Raw genomic sequence first — 19,618 nt, forward strand, 5'->3', positions numbered from 1 at the left:
AATCTTTTACTGCAAATGAACTGTTAATTGTAAACCTTTTTGGTAGTCATTTATATTTAATAGTCATTTATTCTAGACATACTGCATCTTTCCATCGTTATGATGGAGTCAATATGTGTGCAGTAGCACGCCAGGCCAGTAGGGGCAACACCACAGTCATGGTTATTCCCACCACTATTATGCAATATTATGTATGTTAACCTACAGACAACATGTTTAGTTTAACTTTACAGCTACTAACACATACACTGCACAGCCACACATCTTAGACTCACCTCTTCTTGATTAGGTCCAGTGCAGAGCCAATGAGACCATCCTTCATCTTATAGATCTTGGCTCCATAGCTAGACAATTCAGTCCCATCCAGAAGAAGAGCTGGGCAGCAGCTGGAGGGCCGTTCCCAGTTCTCCCTGCTGGGCGGAAAGGGAACCGACCCAGCAGGTTCCAGACTGCTCCTCCTGCGCTTGGCACTCCCATCGTCTCCTCCTACGATACAGGTGTTTTCCTGGGCTGGGCCACCCTGGGGGGGCAGGGGTGAACGTGGAGATGGCCCTGTGCGGATGGGAGAGTATGTGCTGGTATCAGAGATGGAGGAGGGAGCAGGAGCTACAGTGCTGCAGCCGGTCCATTCACGTGTATACTTGTCCCCCTTCGCCTCCTCCGGATTTTCTCTCTGCTCTTCACAAGAACCCAGCTGAGGGTCAGAAGGGATTATCTTGCCATCTGATGCTCCTGCATCCTGTTGCAGGTCGGCCACAGGTTTTCCAGATACTGTAGCATCCACTGTGGACTCAACGCTCTGCTTCCTCTCCATCTGCCTCATCCTCTTAAACTCTTCAAAAGTTGGGATATGCAGGCGTCCCAAAGGAGGTCTTCGAGGCTCTGATGCAAACTCTGATCCACTTCTGTTCCCTGAAATATTGTCTGTTGTGTAGGATGTTTTAACTGCTTTCTGGGTGGATGGGGAGCTGTGGAGAGCCAGGTTGGGGCTACTATTCTGCCGACGGAGCTGTAAGCGCCTCAAGACCTCTTGTTTGATCTCCTCAGGGCTGGTGATGCGCATTGTGCACGATGGCCTGGAAACAGAACCCGTTATGTTCCCATGATGCGCACACTCCCGTTCGACAGGTGCAGCACATGGAGACACCTGAGGCCGCAGTGGGAGGGGCTTCAGAGGCTCAACGGCTGACCTTGCACTCTGAAGGCGGAGTTTCTCTCTCAGGCCCTTCCTTGCATCCCATTCATCAACACAACTTGGAAACAGCAACTGAGGGAAAAGTGGTAAGTCCTTTCTGGGCAGCCCAGGACGTGGGTAAAACGCCAGGCTCTCTGGGTTGGGTACCAGCCCATGGGATCTGTCTGGAGGCCCATCATACCAGTGGCTAGTGGAGGTGTAGCGCAAGATAAACTCACTGTCCATGCTCCTGTAGGGAGCACTAGTGAGCATGCACAGACCAGAATCTGCCAGAGTGTTCCAGTTTAAGTTTTCCATACTCCTATAAGGTCTACTGCCATTGCTTCCAGTATGAATGCAGGTTCCCGGGGCTGCTCCCTGACCTGGCTCCATCCCCAGAGTGCCCTGTCTGCTGGAACAGTACCTGAGCCCCAAGTTGGTGAGTAAGGTGCTGCTGTTACACCTGGCCATGAGGGGAAAGGGTGGTCCATGAAAGCCCGGATAGTGAGGGACGCTGGTTCTGTGCCGGGGGAAGGAGGACAGGGGGTCAGGAGACAAGGGGAGGTTGGTGATGCAGGGCTCCATGTCCATGACAAGGTCAAGGGGAGAGGTGCAGCCAGCAGGGGAGCCGGCAGATGCTGCGACAGAGGAGGTAGAGGGGTAGTCACATGATGGGGGAGGCTTCACGTCTGGCATGGCTGTGGGCAGAGCAAGCGGCCCTCAGACTTGCAGTGAGCTGGTGCAGAGATCCGCAGCCTATAGTGATGAAGCTAAGAAAGGACAAAATGTCTTTATTTGTGATTCCAAGCAAAATGGCTTCACATCTTGTAACATTAAATAACATTTTATATGCAGTTTTGTCAATTTCCCTTATCATGACATATTGCAATAATGAAAAGCTAGATTTTAAAATGGCCTTATAATACTCCTCGGCTCAGCTCACATTTCATGCACTTGCTTCGGCCATATGATAGAGCTTTGTCAGACTTCTTCAGCCACAGGAAAGTCCACATATACTGGATAACAACGGCTCTGGACACAGAGACAGTGTCTCTGAAACATGGCTCCTTCACCAGAATAATCACATTTATATTATATAAATGGCACTCTGTCTACCCCCTTGGGCTATTTCTTTTTTTCCTTTCTCTGCAGTAAGAATAATAATAGAGGGATTATTGCCTGGCTTGTCAGGCTATTAAAACATGAGATTGAGAGACAGATGCAGTGCAGGATAGTGGGGAAAAAAAAAAAAAAAATGAGAGAAAGCTAGTCGATGAGACAAAGATGAGACAGAGAAAGAGGAAATGAGTGTGATGTTAAGAGAAAGCAGTAAGCTGAGGGGACAGTAATGAAGATAACTGCCTGGCAGTTCACTGGCGGACGGTTGTGCTTTTTCCTTCTGACTAACCAGACAGTATAGCTGCAGATTAGGAGCCAAGACAGTTGGCAAAATGGCACTGGGTGTACTGTGGCTCTTTCCCTCTCTTTAATGAGTACAAATAGCCAGTTCACCACCAAATACAAACTCTTATGCTTCATATCTCACATTCTGTCTACATGACAGTGAGCAGAGCAGGGTCACGGCTGTGATTATGACTATGGTTATGAAACAGGGACTCAGAGGGCTCATCCCTGATGCATTATGTGAATAATAAAATCCAAATCATCTCCAGACTCACATGCTCTCTAATGCTAAAGCACGGATAGGCAGCCACGCTTCTCCGTGGCTTTGCGGTAATAAGTAAATTGCCATTCCTTACATGGTTACAGGTTAGCAGCCCTACGATCTGAGTTAATCAGCAGGCGGTTTCCCTCCGATTTTATTTGTTGGCTGCTAATTAGATGAATGGTGCTTGAAAACATGGGTGCTCAAAAACAGGCTTCGTTTATTATAAATGAAGCCTGGTAACAGCAGAGATACACTTTGACTTAATCTCACATACACCGTCTTGCTACCTAAACACTCTAGATCGCCACATGTAGATCTGACAATGAAAATGATCAGAAGAAACTGACTTTTTACTCCGGTCTGAATAAGATTTAAACACCAGTGTCCAGCTGGGTTAGGAAATGCTTGATTTTTTTTTAAGAAATGATCAGTATCTTAATATTTGTAAATCATTGTGATGGTTTTTTTGTATTTGTTTAATGTTTGGCTGACAGATTTGTGCGTAATATCTGCACCATCTTTGCATTAAAACCCTTCAGATTATTAAGCCTGTGCAGTCACTACTAGTCAGTATGTTTATTAAAACGATTTTTATTTTCTTTTGCAATAAGAACTGAATAAAATCCATGGATTTATTTCTTTAACCAACAAACAAAGTGATGCCTTTTAGTGATTTTTCTGTTATTCCACTCAGAAGACACACACAGTACGCATGTGCATAGTCGAGATGGAAGAAAAAAAAAATGCTGATATGTGAAATTTGGCTTTAAATTAGCACGAGTGTGTGAATAGCAGGGAGCACGCTGCTCGACATGCCTGTGCCTCTCCCTCTCTCTGTGCCTTTCTCTGGTTGAATTACTGCCAGAGTAAATGCTCTCTGGAGGTCTCGCTCTCTCTGCTCCCTCTGTCACCAAGCTAACTGAGGAATAATTCATCCCCACAGGCAGGAAACTAAATCAGCTACCATGTCCAGCATGCACAGGGGCTGATTTCTCGAGATATGATGGCAGAATGCGTGAAGAGGACAGCTTCAAAATGAGGAAATAAATCATTCATATGATTGGATTCAGTGTCAAAGTTACTGCATTACTGAGAACGCCGACAAAAAAAAATCTCCAATTTAATGAGTCAGTTTGTGTATTACTGAGTCATTCGATTTAAAATATGGCCAAAAGTGTGTCTATTTCTGCAACTTTTGATTCAGTTTTGCATTTCCTAGTTGGAAGCAGGCCAGTCACTTCTAGTGAAATCAAATATTAATGCCACATACATGCAGTCCAGTAAAAACTATGCACACACCACGATTCAACAGCCTTTAGAAGCAATAACTTGAGGTCTGGACTTTGGGTCATTGCAACACCTCCATTCTCTCTCTTTTTTTTTTTCCCTGCCATTCTGTTGTAGATTTGCTGCTTGGGATCATTGTCCTGCTGCATGACCCAATTTGGGCCAAGCTTTAGCTGTCAGACAGATGGCCGCACATTTGACTCTAGAATACTTTGGTATAGAGAGAAGTTCATGTTTGACTCAATGACTACAGGTGCCCAGGTCCTGTGGCTGCAAAACAAGCCCAAATCATCACTCCACACCGAGATTGACTGTTGGTATGAAGTGTTTGCGCTGATACGCTGTGTTTGGTTTTCTCTAAGCATGCCACTGTACAGTATATTATGGCCAGACCTCTCCACTTTGGTCTCATCTGTCCAAAAGACATCATTCCAGAAGTCTTGTGATTTATGCAGATGCAACTTTGCAAACCTAAGAGTCTGACTTTGGGATGACTTTGCTGGGACATCCATTCCTGGGAAAATTGTAACATTATGTTTAACACAGCTGAATGCTCCAGACCAGCAAACTGCCAAAAACCTCTGCTTTTATAGAAGAGCTCACACTTGCTGATGATCAGTTAATCAAGTACAGCAGCACCTGTCCGCTACTTACCCTCTTAATCCCTATGGAAGCAGTAAAGGTGCATTTAGTCTTATAAAAACTCTTTCACACTGCACTATGTAGCTTTAATATAATACATTCTATGTATGTAGTATTAAAATTTCCCTAAAATAACATTGACTGTATGGGAACTCCCTTTCTCGTTTCAAACTGCCATTGCTCCTCTATTTAAGTCAGGTCACAGTTTGAGGTGGAAAAACTTGACTGGACCAGAAATAAATCCAACTGCAAGGCATGAAAGGCTTCACCAAACCCCATCAGGGTTAGGTGAGAATCCCCTTGTGAATGAATGGGAGCAAATCTCCACAGTTTAAGGTTAAAGGCTTAAACCTGAAAAGAAGAGGCTACTTTAAGTCTGGAAAGAAGTCTGGGGGGTGTCCACATAAATTTGTCCATGTGGTTATTTATTTATTTTTTTTTGGATAAAGGTGCCAGCCATTTAAGTTATTTTTTTCCTGATGTTCGTGCAATAGTTTTTCATATTGAAAGATGAAGCTATTACATCAGTATTTTTCAAAAATTCAAATTAGTCATTTTATTATATTTCATTCGCTTACACAGTTCATCCTGGTATCATTGTTTACTGTGTGATCTCAGTTGTGTGTCTAAATCACTGGTGACACTGTGAAGGTCTTTAGTTTCTACCTTCTCTGCCTCTTTTGCTCAGTGCAGCGTCGCCCCATTCTGTTAGCATAAAACCTTCAAAAACTCATAACTGAGAATTTCTGATTAAGCATCAAGTGTATGGCAGAGACCTGCGCTGTAAGGCTCTGCTGTGAAAGAAGACGACTCTATTTGTCTTGTCTACGTGTGCTTCTGTTTATGTGCAGGCACATCAGTGTGTTGTAAGTGAGTCGGTGTCTTTATTTTGCCGTCAGCACATCTGCCCTCCTGTCTGATCGGGCACAGTTTACCTAACAGCGAGCATCATGTTGCAGGGATCCGTTCTGGAGCAAAATCGTCTTGTTTCAGCCAACAGTTCCTGCTGGCAGAATGCTGTGTGATCTTCTAAACTTACCCCATTTTAATCAACCCTCTATGCTGCTTCTCTCCTCCAACAGGTCATTGGCTCAGATCCCACAGTGCCCAGCTTCCTCTTCTAAGACTCCCCCCCCCAGCACAGCAATCCGTCTGGAGCTTCCAATGAGCCAGACAGACGTGGCCCTGAGCTACAAGTTAAGAGAGAGAGGAAAAACAAGGGGGAAAAAAAAGCACATCAATCAATAAGCTGCCATTTCTAAATATAATAAACTCTCACAGTAAAAACATGATCGCTCTGCCAAGTGCTGCTGTTTGTAAGGTCTGCTTTGTAAAGGAGAGAAACACAATGAGCATCAGAGACTCGAGGCTTGAATAGCAGATGTATCCTGATCCTGTAAAACAAACCGTGTCCTCCTTTTTCAGAGTGAATTAGATGTTGAGTCAATTGCATAATTAGTGTTCCTCTGTCAGGAGAGAGTAGCATACTGAATTACACACATCACAACAACACACATGTGTGTTCAATCACTTAGGGGGTTTCATGAGTTCCTAGATAACACTCAGAAGATTTTTTTTAATATGTTGTTATAAAACAAGCCAATTTATTAACTATAGAGTAATTATTTTTCATCACTAGTTACACTTTAACAAGTTTTCCTGTTAAATCGCAATATTAATCACTGATTTGCCAGCATAATACTGTTATTTTACAGCTTACTTACTTATTGCTCTACAGTTTCCAACAAAATATATTTCAGTACTGTGAACAGTTTATTACGGCACAATGTATTAAAGTACTATAAGTGAAATAGTCCTCACAATACTAAAGACTGAAGTTTGGCTTAAACGAAGAAGAAAAAGAAATATATGCAATAAGTCAGTATTCAAAGAAGTCAAGTGTATTCACAAAGAATGGCTGTTACTGTAGAAAGTTTCACATAACCATTCATCCATTTTCTTCCACTTATCCAATTCAGGGTTGCAGGGGTGCTGCACCCTGAGGCACTCCGGTCAGGAAAATCAGGGCTCACATCCACAACTATGGGCAATTTAGAATCACCAATCAACCTAACCCCACTAACTGCATGACTTTGGACGGTGGGAGGAAGTCAGAGTACCCACGCAGACACGGGGAGAACATGCAAACTCCACACAGAAAGGCCCGGGCCAAGGATTCAAACCCAGGACCTTCTCACTGTGAGGCAGCAGTGCTAACCACCACACCAACGCACTGCCCTCAAGTTTCACGTATAAAGCAATTAGTTACAATATACTAAGAGAGGAGACTCAGAGTGGTTATACCTAACTAGAAGCCACAGCATAAAATTGGATTTAAAGGTTATAGTGCAATTCCCACGAAACAAAAATGAACAATATATCAAATTAAAATAATTAATTAAAAATAAATAAATAATTAATTCAAATAAATTAAACATGATCCTTGTGAAATGTACTGGGCCCTTATCAAAAAATGGAAAAAAAAAATACATACATGCATTGCTTTCTCTACTGAGCACAAAATTAAATAAGAGCATTGCAATCTGTTCAATAAAATAACATCAATTAGGAACACAATCTGGTATAGTGACTATTAAAATACATTAAAACAGAGAATATAAATCTGCTGCAAATGAGAACAATTTAGTTAACAGTAATGTATCCTGTATGGAATCACCATACAACACGGAGCATTTTGTGACTACACCATCATCAAGTTGTACTTCAAGTAGTGGGCACAGTAAAGCTAACAGTAAAGCAGTGATGCAAGAATTCCATACATTACTACACCGCAGACATGAATGCAATCTAGGACACAGACCTAAAGCAAAAGAGACTGCCCTGACAGCGCAGGACTGGGATAAACTAATCTGCAGGAATGATGAATAACAGAAACAAAACCCGTCCCACCTCGTGTTAAAGCCCTGCTCCTCTGATGAAATCTGCACCCACCACCAACATCTTCAGCCACATGATGAGAAAAGCAACCAAAGATTCACTCAAAGCTCAGGTCACATGATTTCTGACGTTAGACCCCCCCCCCCCCCCCCCCCCCCTCACCCCGCCCCCCGCGGGATGCGGGGATGTGAAGAGTGCTGTTGCTCCAAAGCTGTGACAAGTGGCTGTCATTTAGAAATGAACCCCACCTCACCCTTCCCCCTCCTCCATCCCAGAAGTGCTGGATGATTGGCAGGGCCTCCGGTAGACACCCCCCCCCAAGGCTCCCGGTCCTCCCCTGCAAATGTGATGCAACTTCTTTCACTCACATTTTGTTTGTCCACAGATCTGGAGATTTTAAAGCAGATTTTAATGCTTAGAATTAAGCTCAGCTCTGCGGGACACTGGGCGACTCTCTCTCTCTCTCGCTGCCTTTTTTGCTCATGGAATAACCCCGCTCTGACAATCCCACTGAAACCGATAGGCTTCACGGAGAGGGAATGAGAAATTGGTTATCGCCACTGACTGAAGTGACCCATTTATTTATTTTATTTTTTTCTCTTTATCCAGCGAGCATTTAAATCACTGAGCCAATTCCCTCCCGTTCCAGCCCGTTTCATTCATCCTCTCCTCATGGGTGCTTCTGAACCTCTTAAACTATGCAGAAGTGTTTCTGAGCACACAGAGTAGGCTGTCTTATTACTGATCTCTTTCTTTGTGTGTGTGTGTCTCTCTATATGTGTGTGTGTGTGTGTCTGCGTGATGCAGACTGGATGCCTTTCAGATCCTGTGCAGTGGTAGAAGAGGTGATAATAATGTGCTCGTGGTTTTTGACACCTCCTAGCGTTCCCTACAGACATGCAGACTCTCTACCCGTCTATCTCGTCCACCCCTGTGTGCAGGTGTATGTGTGTATGTGTGCATGCATTCGTGTGTTTGTACAAATATGTGTGTGCCTGTCTAGCAACCTCTCAGCTTGACAGTAATTCACACACCTCCGTGCTCACATTTCCTGATAATGCCATGACTTCATCACAAAGCAGATGCATTAAAACATGTAAACATATTCTGGTTGCTGTCATGTTTCCAGCAATCACAACCATCTTGATTCAAAAAAGGAAAACAGGATTGCTGTTGCTAAACAAAAGTGAGCCTGTTATTTAAAAAAGTACAATGAAGTTTATCCAATAAAAGAGAATAAAAAGATTAGCTTAAGGTAATCCTATATATAGCGGTGTTTGCAGCTGTGTGCAGCCTAGAAAGATTTGTTCTGTGCTTACAAAGCACACCAGGTGCATTACAGAAGCAAAATATTTAGCCTGCATGGGCTCTTTTATTTTGAAAAGTGGCTAGATGCTCTGTGAAGTTTCTTCTGCTGACTTCCTGCCCTCCTCATCTGTACAGTTTAATGCCACTTCTGTCTAAAATTTTACTTACACCTTTAGGCAACGACACAGACCTGGGAGCTGCTTCCACGACTCATCCAAAGTGCACTGCACCACATTTGGTGGAACTGCAAGCATTATCCTAAGCAGGTGTGATTGGTCTCCAGCAGCCACGTCAAAGCCAAAACAAAACACAACCACACCCGACATATTCCAGGATTTTTTTACTTTCAGAGCATGTCAGTGGCACAGTGGGTAGGCGCTCGCCTTGCAGCTGGAAGGTTGCAGGTTCAAGCCCCTGTCCCTGCGCTGTCCTTGGGCAAGACACTTAAACCACATTGCCTAACGGTAGCGCCGGTCTCTGGCTGCCCGACCGCAGATGCTCGTCTCTGGATGAGTGATCTGGAACGATCACTTCGTTGTGTGCCTTGTGTGCACAATGACAATGAGTTGAATCTAACATCTAAAGATGCAGCTGTAACTGAACACTGGTTTTAAAGTTAATTTACATTAAATTTATTTATTTATATTTATATATAAATAAAGGTTAAAATGAGGTCCAGAACTTTCTCAGCTTGTGACTTTAACAGCTGTCAATCAAGAACCAGATTCCTTATAAATCTTAAACTTGACATTAAAAACACAATAACAGTATTCCATAGCTACACTGAGCTTTCAGTTTATGTCCATCGCAGCACAATAAAATTGACACTGTGGCAATAATGTAGGTCTATTCATTTTTAAAAGATTAAAATAATAAGCAGTTAACACTACATCTCTGCATAGATGTGGCAGGTGTTCCAAATACTTTTTGTTCACGGATCTGTACTGCCAGCAGAGAGATGGCTCAGACACCACCCATAATTAGCTCTTCAATCTTGCGAGCCTCATCCACAAGATGTAAGAAGTTTTTTGGAGTTTGGCAGCCTACTCTTGGTGCCTTTGCTATGTTCCACACCAAGAGGCAAAAACAGCACCGCAGGTCCCCCATGTGCCACCAAAACAGCACTGATCCACTGGGCCATAGACAAGTGTGTGGCCTGTGGTATCTGACGCTAGGACATTGGCAACAGATCCTTTGGGTCCTGAGGATTGCCGGATGGAGCTTCCTTGAATCACGCTTGGTCTAGTGCTTCCTGCAAATGCATGACTGACTGGATTGTAATCAAGGCGGTTCGGAAGCCAGGTCAATGGTTTGAACCTTTCGTTGTGTCCCTTGAGCCGTTCCTGAGAGTCGTGGAGAGCCTTATCATATAGGAGCACATACTTCCTCACCATCAGTCTTTAGGCAGATTGTGTGTAACCTCAAAGTAACAGATGAATCCCATCAGTCACGGTTTCCTAGAAGTATATTGTATTGTAACGAGATGACTGCAGTCATTCACTTTATCTGTCAGTGGTTTTAATACTATGGCTGATCAGTATAGCATTATAATATTTTGGTATTCTAGGTTTACAAGCAAGGTAGCAGGTCAGAATATATGATAAAACTACAAAATATATTGTAGTCCAAAATAATACCATTACCCAGCCTTTAGAAATCAGGACAGAATGCCTTTCTAATGCTATCAACAAAAACAAAACCAGTCCAAGTTTGCTTAAATAATTTAGAGTGTACTGTGGGCCTGCTGTACTGGATTTAATCACCTAACCCTGAAACTTGAGGCATTAAGAGAATTTACTATAATATATCACTCAGAAACAAAGTTTCTGCAAAGTCCTGCAAAGTCCTGACATCCTGAAGGTGTCTGCAAAAACTGAAAAAACTCACTCATGAATTCTGTGGGGTGGTTGGGTTGACTGGAGAAAACACTATTTAAACACCCTTAAAACTGACACGGCATGAAACGGTTCACCTGCTGGCAAAGTGTGCTGTATCTCAACAGGTGTCTGAATCCGAAGCTCTATGCTGTGTGAAACGAAGGCAAGCCAACATTAGCACAGCTGGAAAGCGCAGCAGGAGGGCGCTGCAGGAGGGTGACAAGACTTGCCAGAGCGCACGGCGAGGCCAAGCAAGGGCACGCGGTGAGGAAAAACAGACTGATAAATTCTAATTCTTCCAGTTACCTCTGTGCGCACTGACCAAACTGGCTGTGGAACTTCAAATTTATACTTTTTGACACAGTCTCCCAAGTGGCCGAATCTGAAAATGCTAGAATAACGTCTTAGTGTGGAAGATGCTTTTGAAAAACAATGCCATTAAGCAAGCTCGGGCATGGCTGGGTGTTCTGTGGCAGCAAAGTTCACAGTCAGTTAACTCCGTATGTGTTTGTAGCGCTTTACGCTGCGTTTCACATCAGCTGTGGCAAGAGTCAAGATGCTGCATGAGGATTATTATTTTTTTTTTTTACAAAGAAAACCTTTGCACATAAAGCAATAAAAAAATACAGAGAAAGTCAGATTAAAGTATATTTAGGTGTCTTCTAAGCCAAGCCAACGCAGCACCTTAGAGTACTTTAAATGTGTGGGAGTGCACATGTACTTGAATGTACAGACACACTGCGCTTGCAACTCAGCATGTGGCAGAAAATGGCAGACTGCTGTCCACACTGTGTGCCAGCATGCAGCCTAGACTCCAACACAGCTCCAACGCAGGCGGCTGCTGTGATATTTCACTTTACACAAGCCTGAAGGCAGCAGTCACCAGCAGCACTGAAATACGACCGGCTGCTTTCCTTTTTATGGACCTCTGAAGCCACAATAACAGCCATCTGCAACAACAATGACTTCCACGGTGACCAAGGGAGCAGACTTTGTAAATGTAAGGCAGTCAGGGGAAGCAAGAAGGCGCACAAAGCTCACAAGTCATAAATCACCATTAAATGCCAAGTGTACAGTATCACTGCCTGTATCCTCTTTTAAGTGGGAGAGATTGCTGGAAAAAGGTTGTATTTTCCTTTCATACTCCCACTGAAGCATTTCCCCCCTTTGCCTACCTACATATCTTTCCTCCAAATAGTAGCTTTGGCAAAGTTTGTCTAAATCCAGAAAACTATAACAGTTCGAGAAATCAGTGGCTCTTCTGGACATTGTGGCAGTGAGCAATCACTGCCTGTGATCCTTCACCTGTTCACCTGCCCTCTCTCTCTGTCAGCCAGTTTACACCTCTCTCCCCGTGAACCTCCATCCACATAAAGCTTCAATCTTCCAGCCCAATCTGGGCTCAGCATTAAAGTCTATTGATTGAGATGCTTATCTGCAGTGTCTTACATAAGAAAGATCCGACCGCCATTTCAATTTTAGATTAATGCATACGAGCGAGCTTGTACAGAGAGGAAATTCTTCTGGGAAAAAGAATTTAATTCCACGACTTGATCGAAATGTTTCATTTAAGGCTCTGACTTGCGGGCGAGCATTTAGGGGCATAAAAACAAGACAGTTTCATGTGTGTGGTCACAACTAAACATAATCAACTAAAATTTGCTAGTTCTTTTCCTTTAACGTGATGGAAAATCAAATCCTCTGTCCTTCTCATATTTAAAAACCCAAAGAAGTAACTTTTTCAAAAATGTTTTGATATAATTGGTGGAGCCACATAACTACGGGCGAATCACAAATAATCAATAATGGAAATCTGCATGAGGTCCCAGTCTTATTTGCAATCAAGAACAATGGCTCATTTCAGATGAGTCACCTTACATTTGAGACTATTAGAGCTCACACACACACACACACACACACACACACACACACACACACACAGCGAGACGAGGGCTGTGCAGGGCTCAGCAGGTAATAGGAAACTAGTAACCTAATGAAGTGAAGTGGCTCTCATTCTGCTGTCAGACGGAGGATAGACAGAGGGGGGAGAAGAGGCTGGAGCACTGAAGCATCAGTATCAGAATCTATACATTTACTTCTACTAGAAGGATTAGTTTACTAAATGGTTTTAGATGCAAATTAAGGTGATGAAGAGGGAGGCTGAAGTAATATTAATCACAGAAAGGAGATGAACGTCTGGACGGAGCACTTATGGGGTGTGAGCAGACTCTCAGAAACTTCTATTCTCCTGTCTGATAACATGTGCAGTAGACTCTGAACAATTACACACACAAAAAAAAATTGGATTGAATTTTAAAGACAAAATCCTATCAAGTAGGATTAAAAACTGCATCTTTAATGTCATTTGCTGGTTTGAAACCCTCTGCAGCATCTACACCTCTTAATCCCACTTTAGGGGAAAAAATAAAATGAAACACTGCAAGTATCTTGGTGTTAAGTTCAAATGAGCATGGCTAACCATGGTTAACAGTAAACAAACTGCTGAAAAAAAAAAAAGTATGTTTTTAGCACTGCTTCCTTTCAGTCACAAAATACAACAAGAAAATCATCGGCTCTGCTCCACAGAGGTTTTCAATGCAGTGTCTGCCAATTTCTTCCTCCAACTTCCAGATATTCTTTCATGGGAAACTCAAACAGTTTTCCACATCAAATACAACTCCATGTGTCGAAATCTTTTATATACACTATCTCTTTTGAGTCTCCAGAGGAAGACGTGTTAAGACCAACGAGTTAGCAACTGAGTCAGCACCAACTGGGTGTGACAACTACACGATCAAAAAATGCAAAACTATCTAGAAATGTGAGGAAGGAAGAAGCAAGATCCTGGAACCTGCTCCTAATTCTCCTTCAGGCTAGCAGCTTAAAGGTATACCAGCTGTTACTGGCATGGCACACCCAAACTTCAGACTACACTCTTGGTAATTAAGTTGCAAAAAAGACAATATGTTTGGGTGCATCTCATCAGTAAATGCTGAACTGGTGGAGTTCTCGACTGTGATGCATGGGGAGATGGCTCCTGTAAGCTTGAAGATATAGGCTGTAAAGTTATACAATATTTAACCTCAAAGACTTTCAAACTGGTCTGTGGACTGCTTTAATTAACTAAAACCCACATGCTTTTTTCCACTTTGGGAATTATAATGAATAAGGTCGGAAATCACCCCTTTCCTATTTTTAAGCTCCAGCTTCCAGCACTAAATAAATACAGCATTATAATGGACTGCTTTGACAGTAACTGTAATACATGGGGAATTAGGTATGTAAAATAAATATAAATGTTTTTTCCAAAAAAAAAACAAAAAAAAAACATCCTGGTATGCACACGCTGAAGAGTTTCTTCAAAGGCATCATTCAGCATTTTACATCTCAGACATATTCCCACAAGCAGAGACAAACCCCCCCCCCACAGCTCTCTGTTTACCATCAGCCACTGAAATGTGGGTTAATGAGGCACCACCCGGGGCACTGTCAGCAACACCTACACTACTAGTCTCATCAGAGGGAGGGGAGGCCAGGGAGTGGGTGGGGGGGCCTGCGAGGCTCTGAGCACAGGCAACTTCAAAAGGTGGAAGTGAGTGCCCTTAATTAGGCAGAATGACAGCGGTATGTGTGCGAACTACAGGTCTCTGTGGAGATATGAGGAGCTGTACAGTAGAGAAGTTTTACTACAGCAGCTGAGAGCGCGTCTCTGCGGGAATCTGGAAAAAGGTTATTTTGGGCTGCATATGTAAAAAAATAAGAAGTGCACTTTGTTTTTATAGTGTGTCGGCCGTGCGCTGAGCATCAGCAGGAAGTGGTCTTAAAACGCTTTAACAGTGGGTGAAAAAAAACAAATGCATCCAGTTCCAACCACAGCACAGCGGGCACAGGGAGGATCCTGTCTGTCAAACGTTGAAAGTGTGATAAAAGATAAGCTGAGCTGGCAGTGGATAAGTCCTTGAGCACAGATACTTAAGTCGTCCCACTCCTCTCCAAATATGTGCAGGGTTACCTGCGTGCGGCTGCAATTTGAGCCTCATTTTGCAGAATACATGTTGCCTAAACTTTTTTTTTTTTTCATAATTGTTGGGATTGCTGCAAAACAATTATCCCACTATTTCTTTAGCCGACATCTTTCACTCTACAGGCATCATTTTATCACTAAAAAGTTTTATGGTGTGTGTGTGTGTTGATGCTGAGAGGGTACAGTAGACAGCCATTTGACTGTAAACACCAGCAAACGCTAAAAAACCAGAAGGTTATTCTGATGTAGAGTGGAACTCAAACATCGGAAAATGCAGAACATCAAGTGATTACAGAGTTTAGAACATCAATAAGCATCCCAGATAAGCTGCAGAGTGGCACTAAAGTGCTCCGCCAAAAATCAACCTGCCCTGCTGGGTGCTGCTTCTTCTTCTTCTGTGGTTCCAGGTCATTTCGGTCTCATTCATATTTCATGTGTTGGGAGGTGGAAATGTTGCAGATGAATAATACAGGCAGCAGATGACCTGAGAGCAAACACTTTGCTTTTTTTGCATGAGGTTTTCCATGAGCAGCACAGCAGATGTGCGCATATTCAAAGAGGACAAAAGAGGAAGTCTTTTCCACTGAAGAGAGACAGTTCAAAGGAGCAATAATGCAAATGATGACCGCAGCTATCGTGTGATATGAGGCCTTGTAATAAAGATAAAATGGTTTGGAAAGACTGGAGCTTTGAAGTGATACCAGACGGGTTCCACTGACAAAAAAGCATTGGTTGTTATCTTAAGAGGGGTGCTGTTTGGGTTTACTTTATTTTATTGGATTTTCTGCCTGTTGATTGGTCTTTAGCTCCTCTTGCTGGTATAAATTTTATTGCGAGTTTCATCTAAGGCATTGATTATGAGTGTTTCTGTGTTACATGCAGCTCACTATTAATTCAAATCAAATTAACATTTCAAAATGTGATGTTTAGTTACTTTTCTAATCTAAATCCTAATTTTGAAAATTTGATATGCGATTCATTTAAACGGTGTTCTTTGTGCAAAGACTGCTGCCGCTGAGAATCACGGCCTAATAAAAAGCCAATTCTTAACAGTTAAAATATTAGTCTAAATTAAAACATCACTTGTTGACACAAAAATAATCCACACCTCCTTTGTTTAAACATTTTACTTGTGTTGTCATATCAAAAAAAAAAAAATGGTGTGATCAATATTGTGCTAGATTGGAAGTCTGCATGTCAGCGGCTCATGTTTAATTGATGAAGCAACAAGCCGTGTAATTACCCGCTGATCACAGAGCAAAACAAGCTGTGATAAAAAAATAGGCATACACTCAATTGTGTGTGTGTGTGTGTGTGTGTGTGTGTGTGTGTGTGTGTGTGTGTGTGTGTGTGTGTGTGTGTGTGTGTATTCTAGTTTCAGCCAATCAGCAGAGTGGCTTTTTGTCATGCCACAGCCAGCCGCTCCCATCAACTCATGGAGCGTTATAGCTCTCTCAGATTGCTGGCTGCATCCATAACCACAGCTATACCCTAACCTAACCAACATACACATATACACAAACACACTAACACACACACACACCCTACAGATACAAGATCAAACTCCAGTAGATCTCTTTTAACTGGTAACGTCAAGGCTGCACTGCGGTGATTATGAACCCATGTGGCAGTTTAAAGTTATGAACTACATAGAGGACGCTGGATGAACACGAGATACATCTTTCCCTCTGAGGAGGAAAAATGAAGCGCTCCCATCATCACTGCTCATCTGTGCTGAATGATGAATGAAAAAAAAATTAGAGGCTCATTCCAAAAAGAAACAGACAGGAGGAAAGAAACGGAAACAGAAGATGATGTAATGAGTAATCTCTACTTTGTGAAATGGGGGGGGGGGGGGGGGGGGGGGGGGCTGAAGCACACTGCTGACATTTTAGTGACACAGAAATAATGAGTTAGTGTTTTCACATGAGGCAACTTGCCTGAGGCTGAAACTCTGATCTTTCATTTGAAATCAAAAGAAGAACTTCATATGTTCTTTGTTACTCTCCGATCTGGAACGGACTACAAGCAATGCATTGAAACCAAGATGCACTGCCAGCTATCATGGTTTACTCTTCCAATTTTTATATTCATCATTATACTCATCATCTTCCTTAGCTATTTGTTCATTTTGAGAGGCACACTCAAGCTGCAGACTGTTCCAGCATGGATTGGGTACAAGACCAGGAAGCTGTCCTGTGCATCCAGACAGATTTTATACATTTTTCATTCACACCTCAAGACTGCAGGTAAACTGTAATCTCCATATAACAGCCAAACATCAAACTAGACACCAACCTACAGACTGTATACAAACGATGGACATAGTCAATCCTACTATTGTTGTTGTTTCCTCATTTTCAAAGCCCTGGGATAAGCATTTTTACCACCTTGGCCTACTTAACACAGATGTCATGGGGTATCAAATCAAGCAATAAGAAGGGTCTTTTTCTCATAGACATCGCCCCCTGCAGGATATTAGAAAGAAAGCAGGTTTATGCCACTCCCACAACGGCTTCACTTTTCAGTCCTAAAGGCTAAATCTATGAAATACCAACATAATTATATTTCTGATTAAGACTGATTTTTTTCTCTAGCTAGATTTCTGCACTATAGTCTACCAGCGGGCACAGCCAGTTTGGTTCACAGCGTGCACGCGCAAACTCACGACGGTTGTGTGCACGCAAAATAGTGGCAAAATAGTGACCAGTGTGAAACCGAGAGCTAAATAGGGAGCTCAAAGGACAATTTTGGGCTTCCTATTAAAACACAAAATCCCAGGAGTGTGTCTTGTTTCTTGTCTTCGTAGACTCACAAGGATAACACACGTGTTGCTTAAGGAACGTTTATTAACAATATCTGCAGGTAAACGTGCATCTTATTTTCAGAGGATCACACCAAAGGGAGCCACACTCCTTTTTGGTATCAAGTCACATGGTCCAATCAGATTTAGGTGCCCTCATTGACTCGTAGGACCAACTCTTATAACAGAATCCAACTGTTCACATCACTGAATTAGCAAGCATTTAGCATTAGCAAGCTAATACTAACTAGCCCCACCCCTCCCAACACATGCGCACTGGGCTGAAATTTTTTTCTAGCTAGAACCCTGTACACTGTGTCTTTAGAGACAAAAAATATAAAGTTATTAAAATCACTGTTACATGTATGTGTCATTCTGTTAAGTATTTATAAACAAGCAACCATACAAAGCAAAGCAAAACGATAGCGTAAGTAGTAGTGTAAGCCTCAGCTGAGGTTACTAAGGAGTCAGAAGCTCATAAAAAGTGCAGCATTACAGAGCAGTATCCAGATTCACCCCAAACTGAAAACGTCAAAAGCTCAACTATTTTAAACTGATGAATGTTTTATCAGAGTTTCACATAGTGAATAATAAGCTTCAACTCATTAGTGCACACCCATCCAACTTTAATGTGATGTTGAGAGTTCCACATGTTGAATTCCCACTTTTATCAAAGCAGCAGGCATTTTCTGTCAGACTTGTTTTTAAAGGTTACTGAACAGCATCAAGCAGCTGACCAGATATTAAAATGTACATAAATTCTCACTGCTGTCATATGAGTTTAATAACCCCAAACAGCAAAATATTTGGGCTCCAGGAAAACAAAGCAGCCCCAAAAAGATCAGCTCAAACTGTGGATGCTACAGTAAATCTTTAATCTCTAATTACTTCCCAAGGCAAGTAATTATGATAAAAGAGTAAAGTAAAAAAAACAAACATAAATAAAACATCTAGCGTGGGCAGACATGGTTTCCATAGAGATGCAATATGACAGCAGCCAGGTTCAACGAAGGGTCTACACACACACACACACACACACACACACACACACACACCTATCCCCGGGGTGTTCCTGTGTCCGCTGTCAATTCTGCAGGGGATCATAATGACATCAGCAAGAGCAACACCTACATAAACAAAACCTCAACAGTCGGCTCATATTCATATCCACATCCATATGCTCACACACACACACACACACACACACACACACACACAATCTCTGACCTCATTCCTACAATCTGTCTTCTGGGAGAAAAAGGTAGATCTAGACAAACAGAAGAAGAAATAGATCATATCAGATAAAATGAAGGGAAGAAACACTTGGCAGAAGTGAATTCAGCTGAAGAGGTGAAACAGAGTAGAAGAGGAACCGCTGATAAAAGCTCACATAGGAGAAAGACGATGAGAGTTTAAGGTGACTGGGGAGAGGGAGATGAGCAGAGATAGATGGGATAGACAGAGGTATCACTGCTGTCCCAGGAGTGGTGTTAATAAACAAAATGAGGGTGATAAGGCAGGAGAGGATTTGCCGGGCAGCAGATGGCTGCACGCGTCACCCCCACCACCACCACTAGGAATGAAGGGAGAAAGGGGGATAAGAGAGGGTAAAGGTGGATGTTTAAAAAGAGAAATGGAGATTGATGATGAAGGCAGTTTAAGAAAAAAAAAAAATGTATTCCATGAAAGCACTTTTTTCCCTACTAAAATCAGTTTGTCACTCCACAGAAGATAAACAGATTCTGCCATGTTTTATTTACCCACTGGGTCACAGGCAGCGGCTTGGGGGGAAAAAAAAAAAAATCCTCGACTTCAAAATAGAAAAAAAAATGTTTCAATAATACCCTGCTGCTCCTAGAAGCTGAAGACGATCCTTAAGATTTAGAGTTTGAAACTTCTGCCGATTCAATAAATGGAAGAGGCTGCTGACAGGCAG

General features: G+C 42.5%; 1 protein-coding gene across 2 annotated transcripts in view; it reads right to left on the minus strand.

Annotated features, from left to right (window-relative positions):
* arhgef49 (Rho guanine nucleotide exchange factor 49) overlaps positions 1-19,618 on the minus strand; it is a 71,485-nt gene that overhangs the window by 18,097 nt on the left and 33,770 nt on the right. The window contains exons 2-3 of one of the 2 annotated variants that reach the window (XM_030757618.1): positions 5,812-5,962; positions 276-1,944 (exon numbers count right to left, since the gene is read on the minus strand). In XM_030757618.1, the coding sequence (XP_030613478.1) occupies positions 276-1,870 (1,595 nt within the window). In that variant the 5' untranslated portion in view covers positions 1,871-1,944; positions 5,812-5,962. Of the gene's footprint in view, positions 1-275; positions 2,086-5,811; positions 5,963-19,618 lie in introns of those variants that run through there. The other variant, XM_030757619.1, reaches the window with a different exon arrangement.

Source organism: Archocentrus centrarchus, chromosome 21 (genome assembly GCF_007364275.1).
Source record: "Archocentrus centrarchus isolate MPI-CPG fArcCen1 chromosome 21, fArcCen1, whole genome shotgun sequence".
Lineage (NCBI taxonomy): Eukaryota > Metazoa > Chordata > Actinopteri > Cichliformes > Cichlidae > Archocentrus > Archocentrus centrarchus.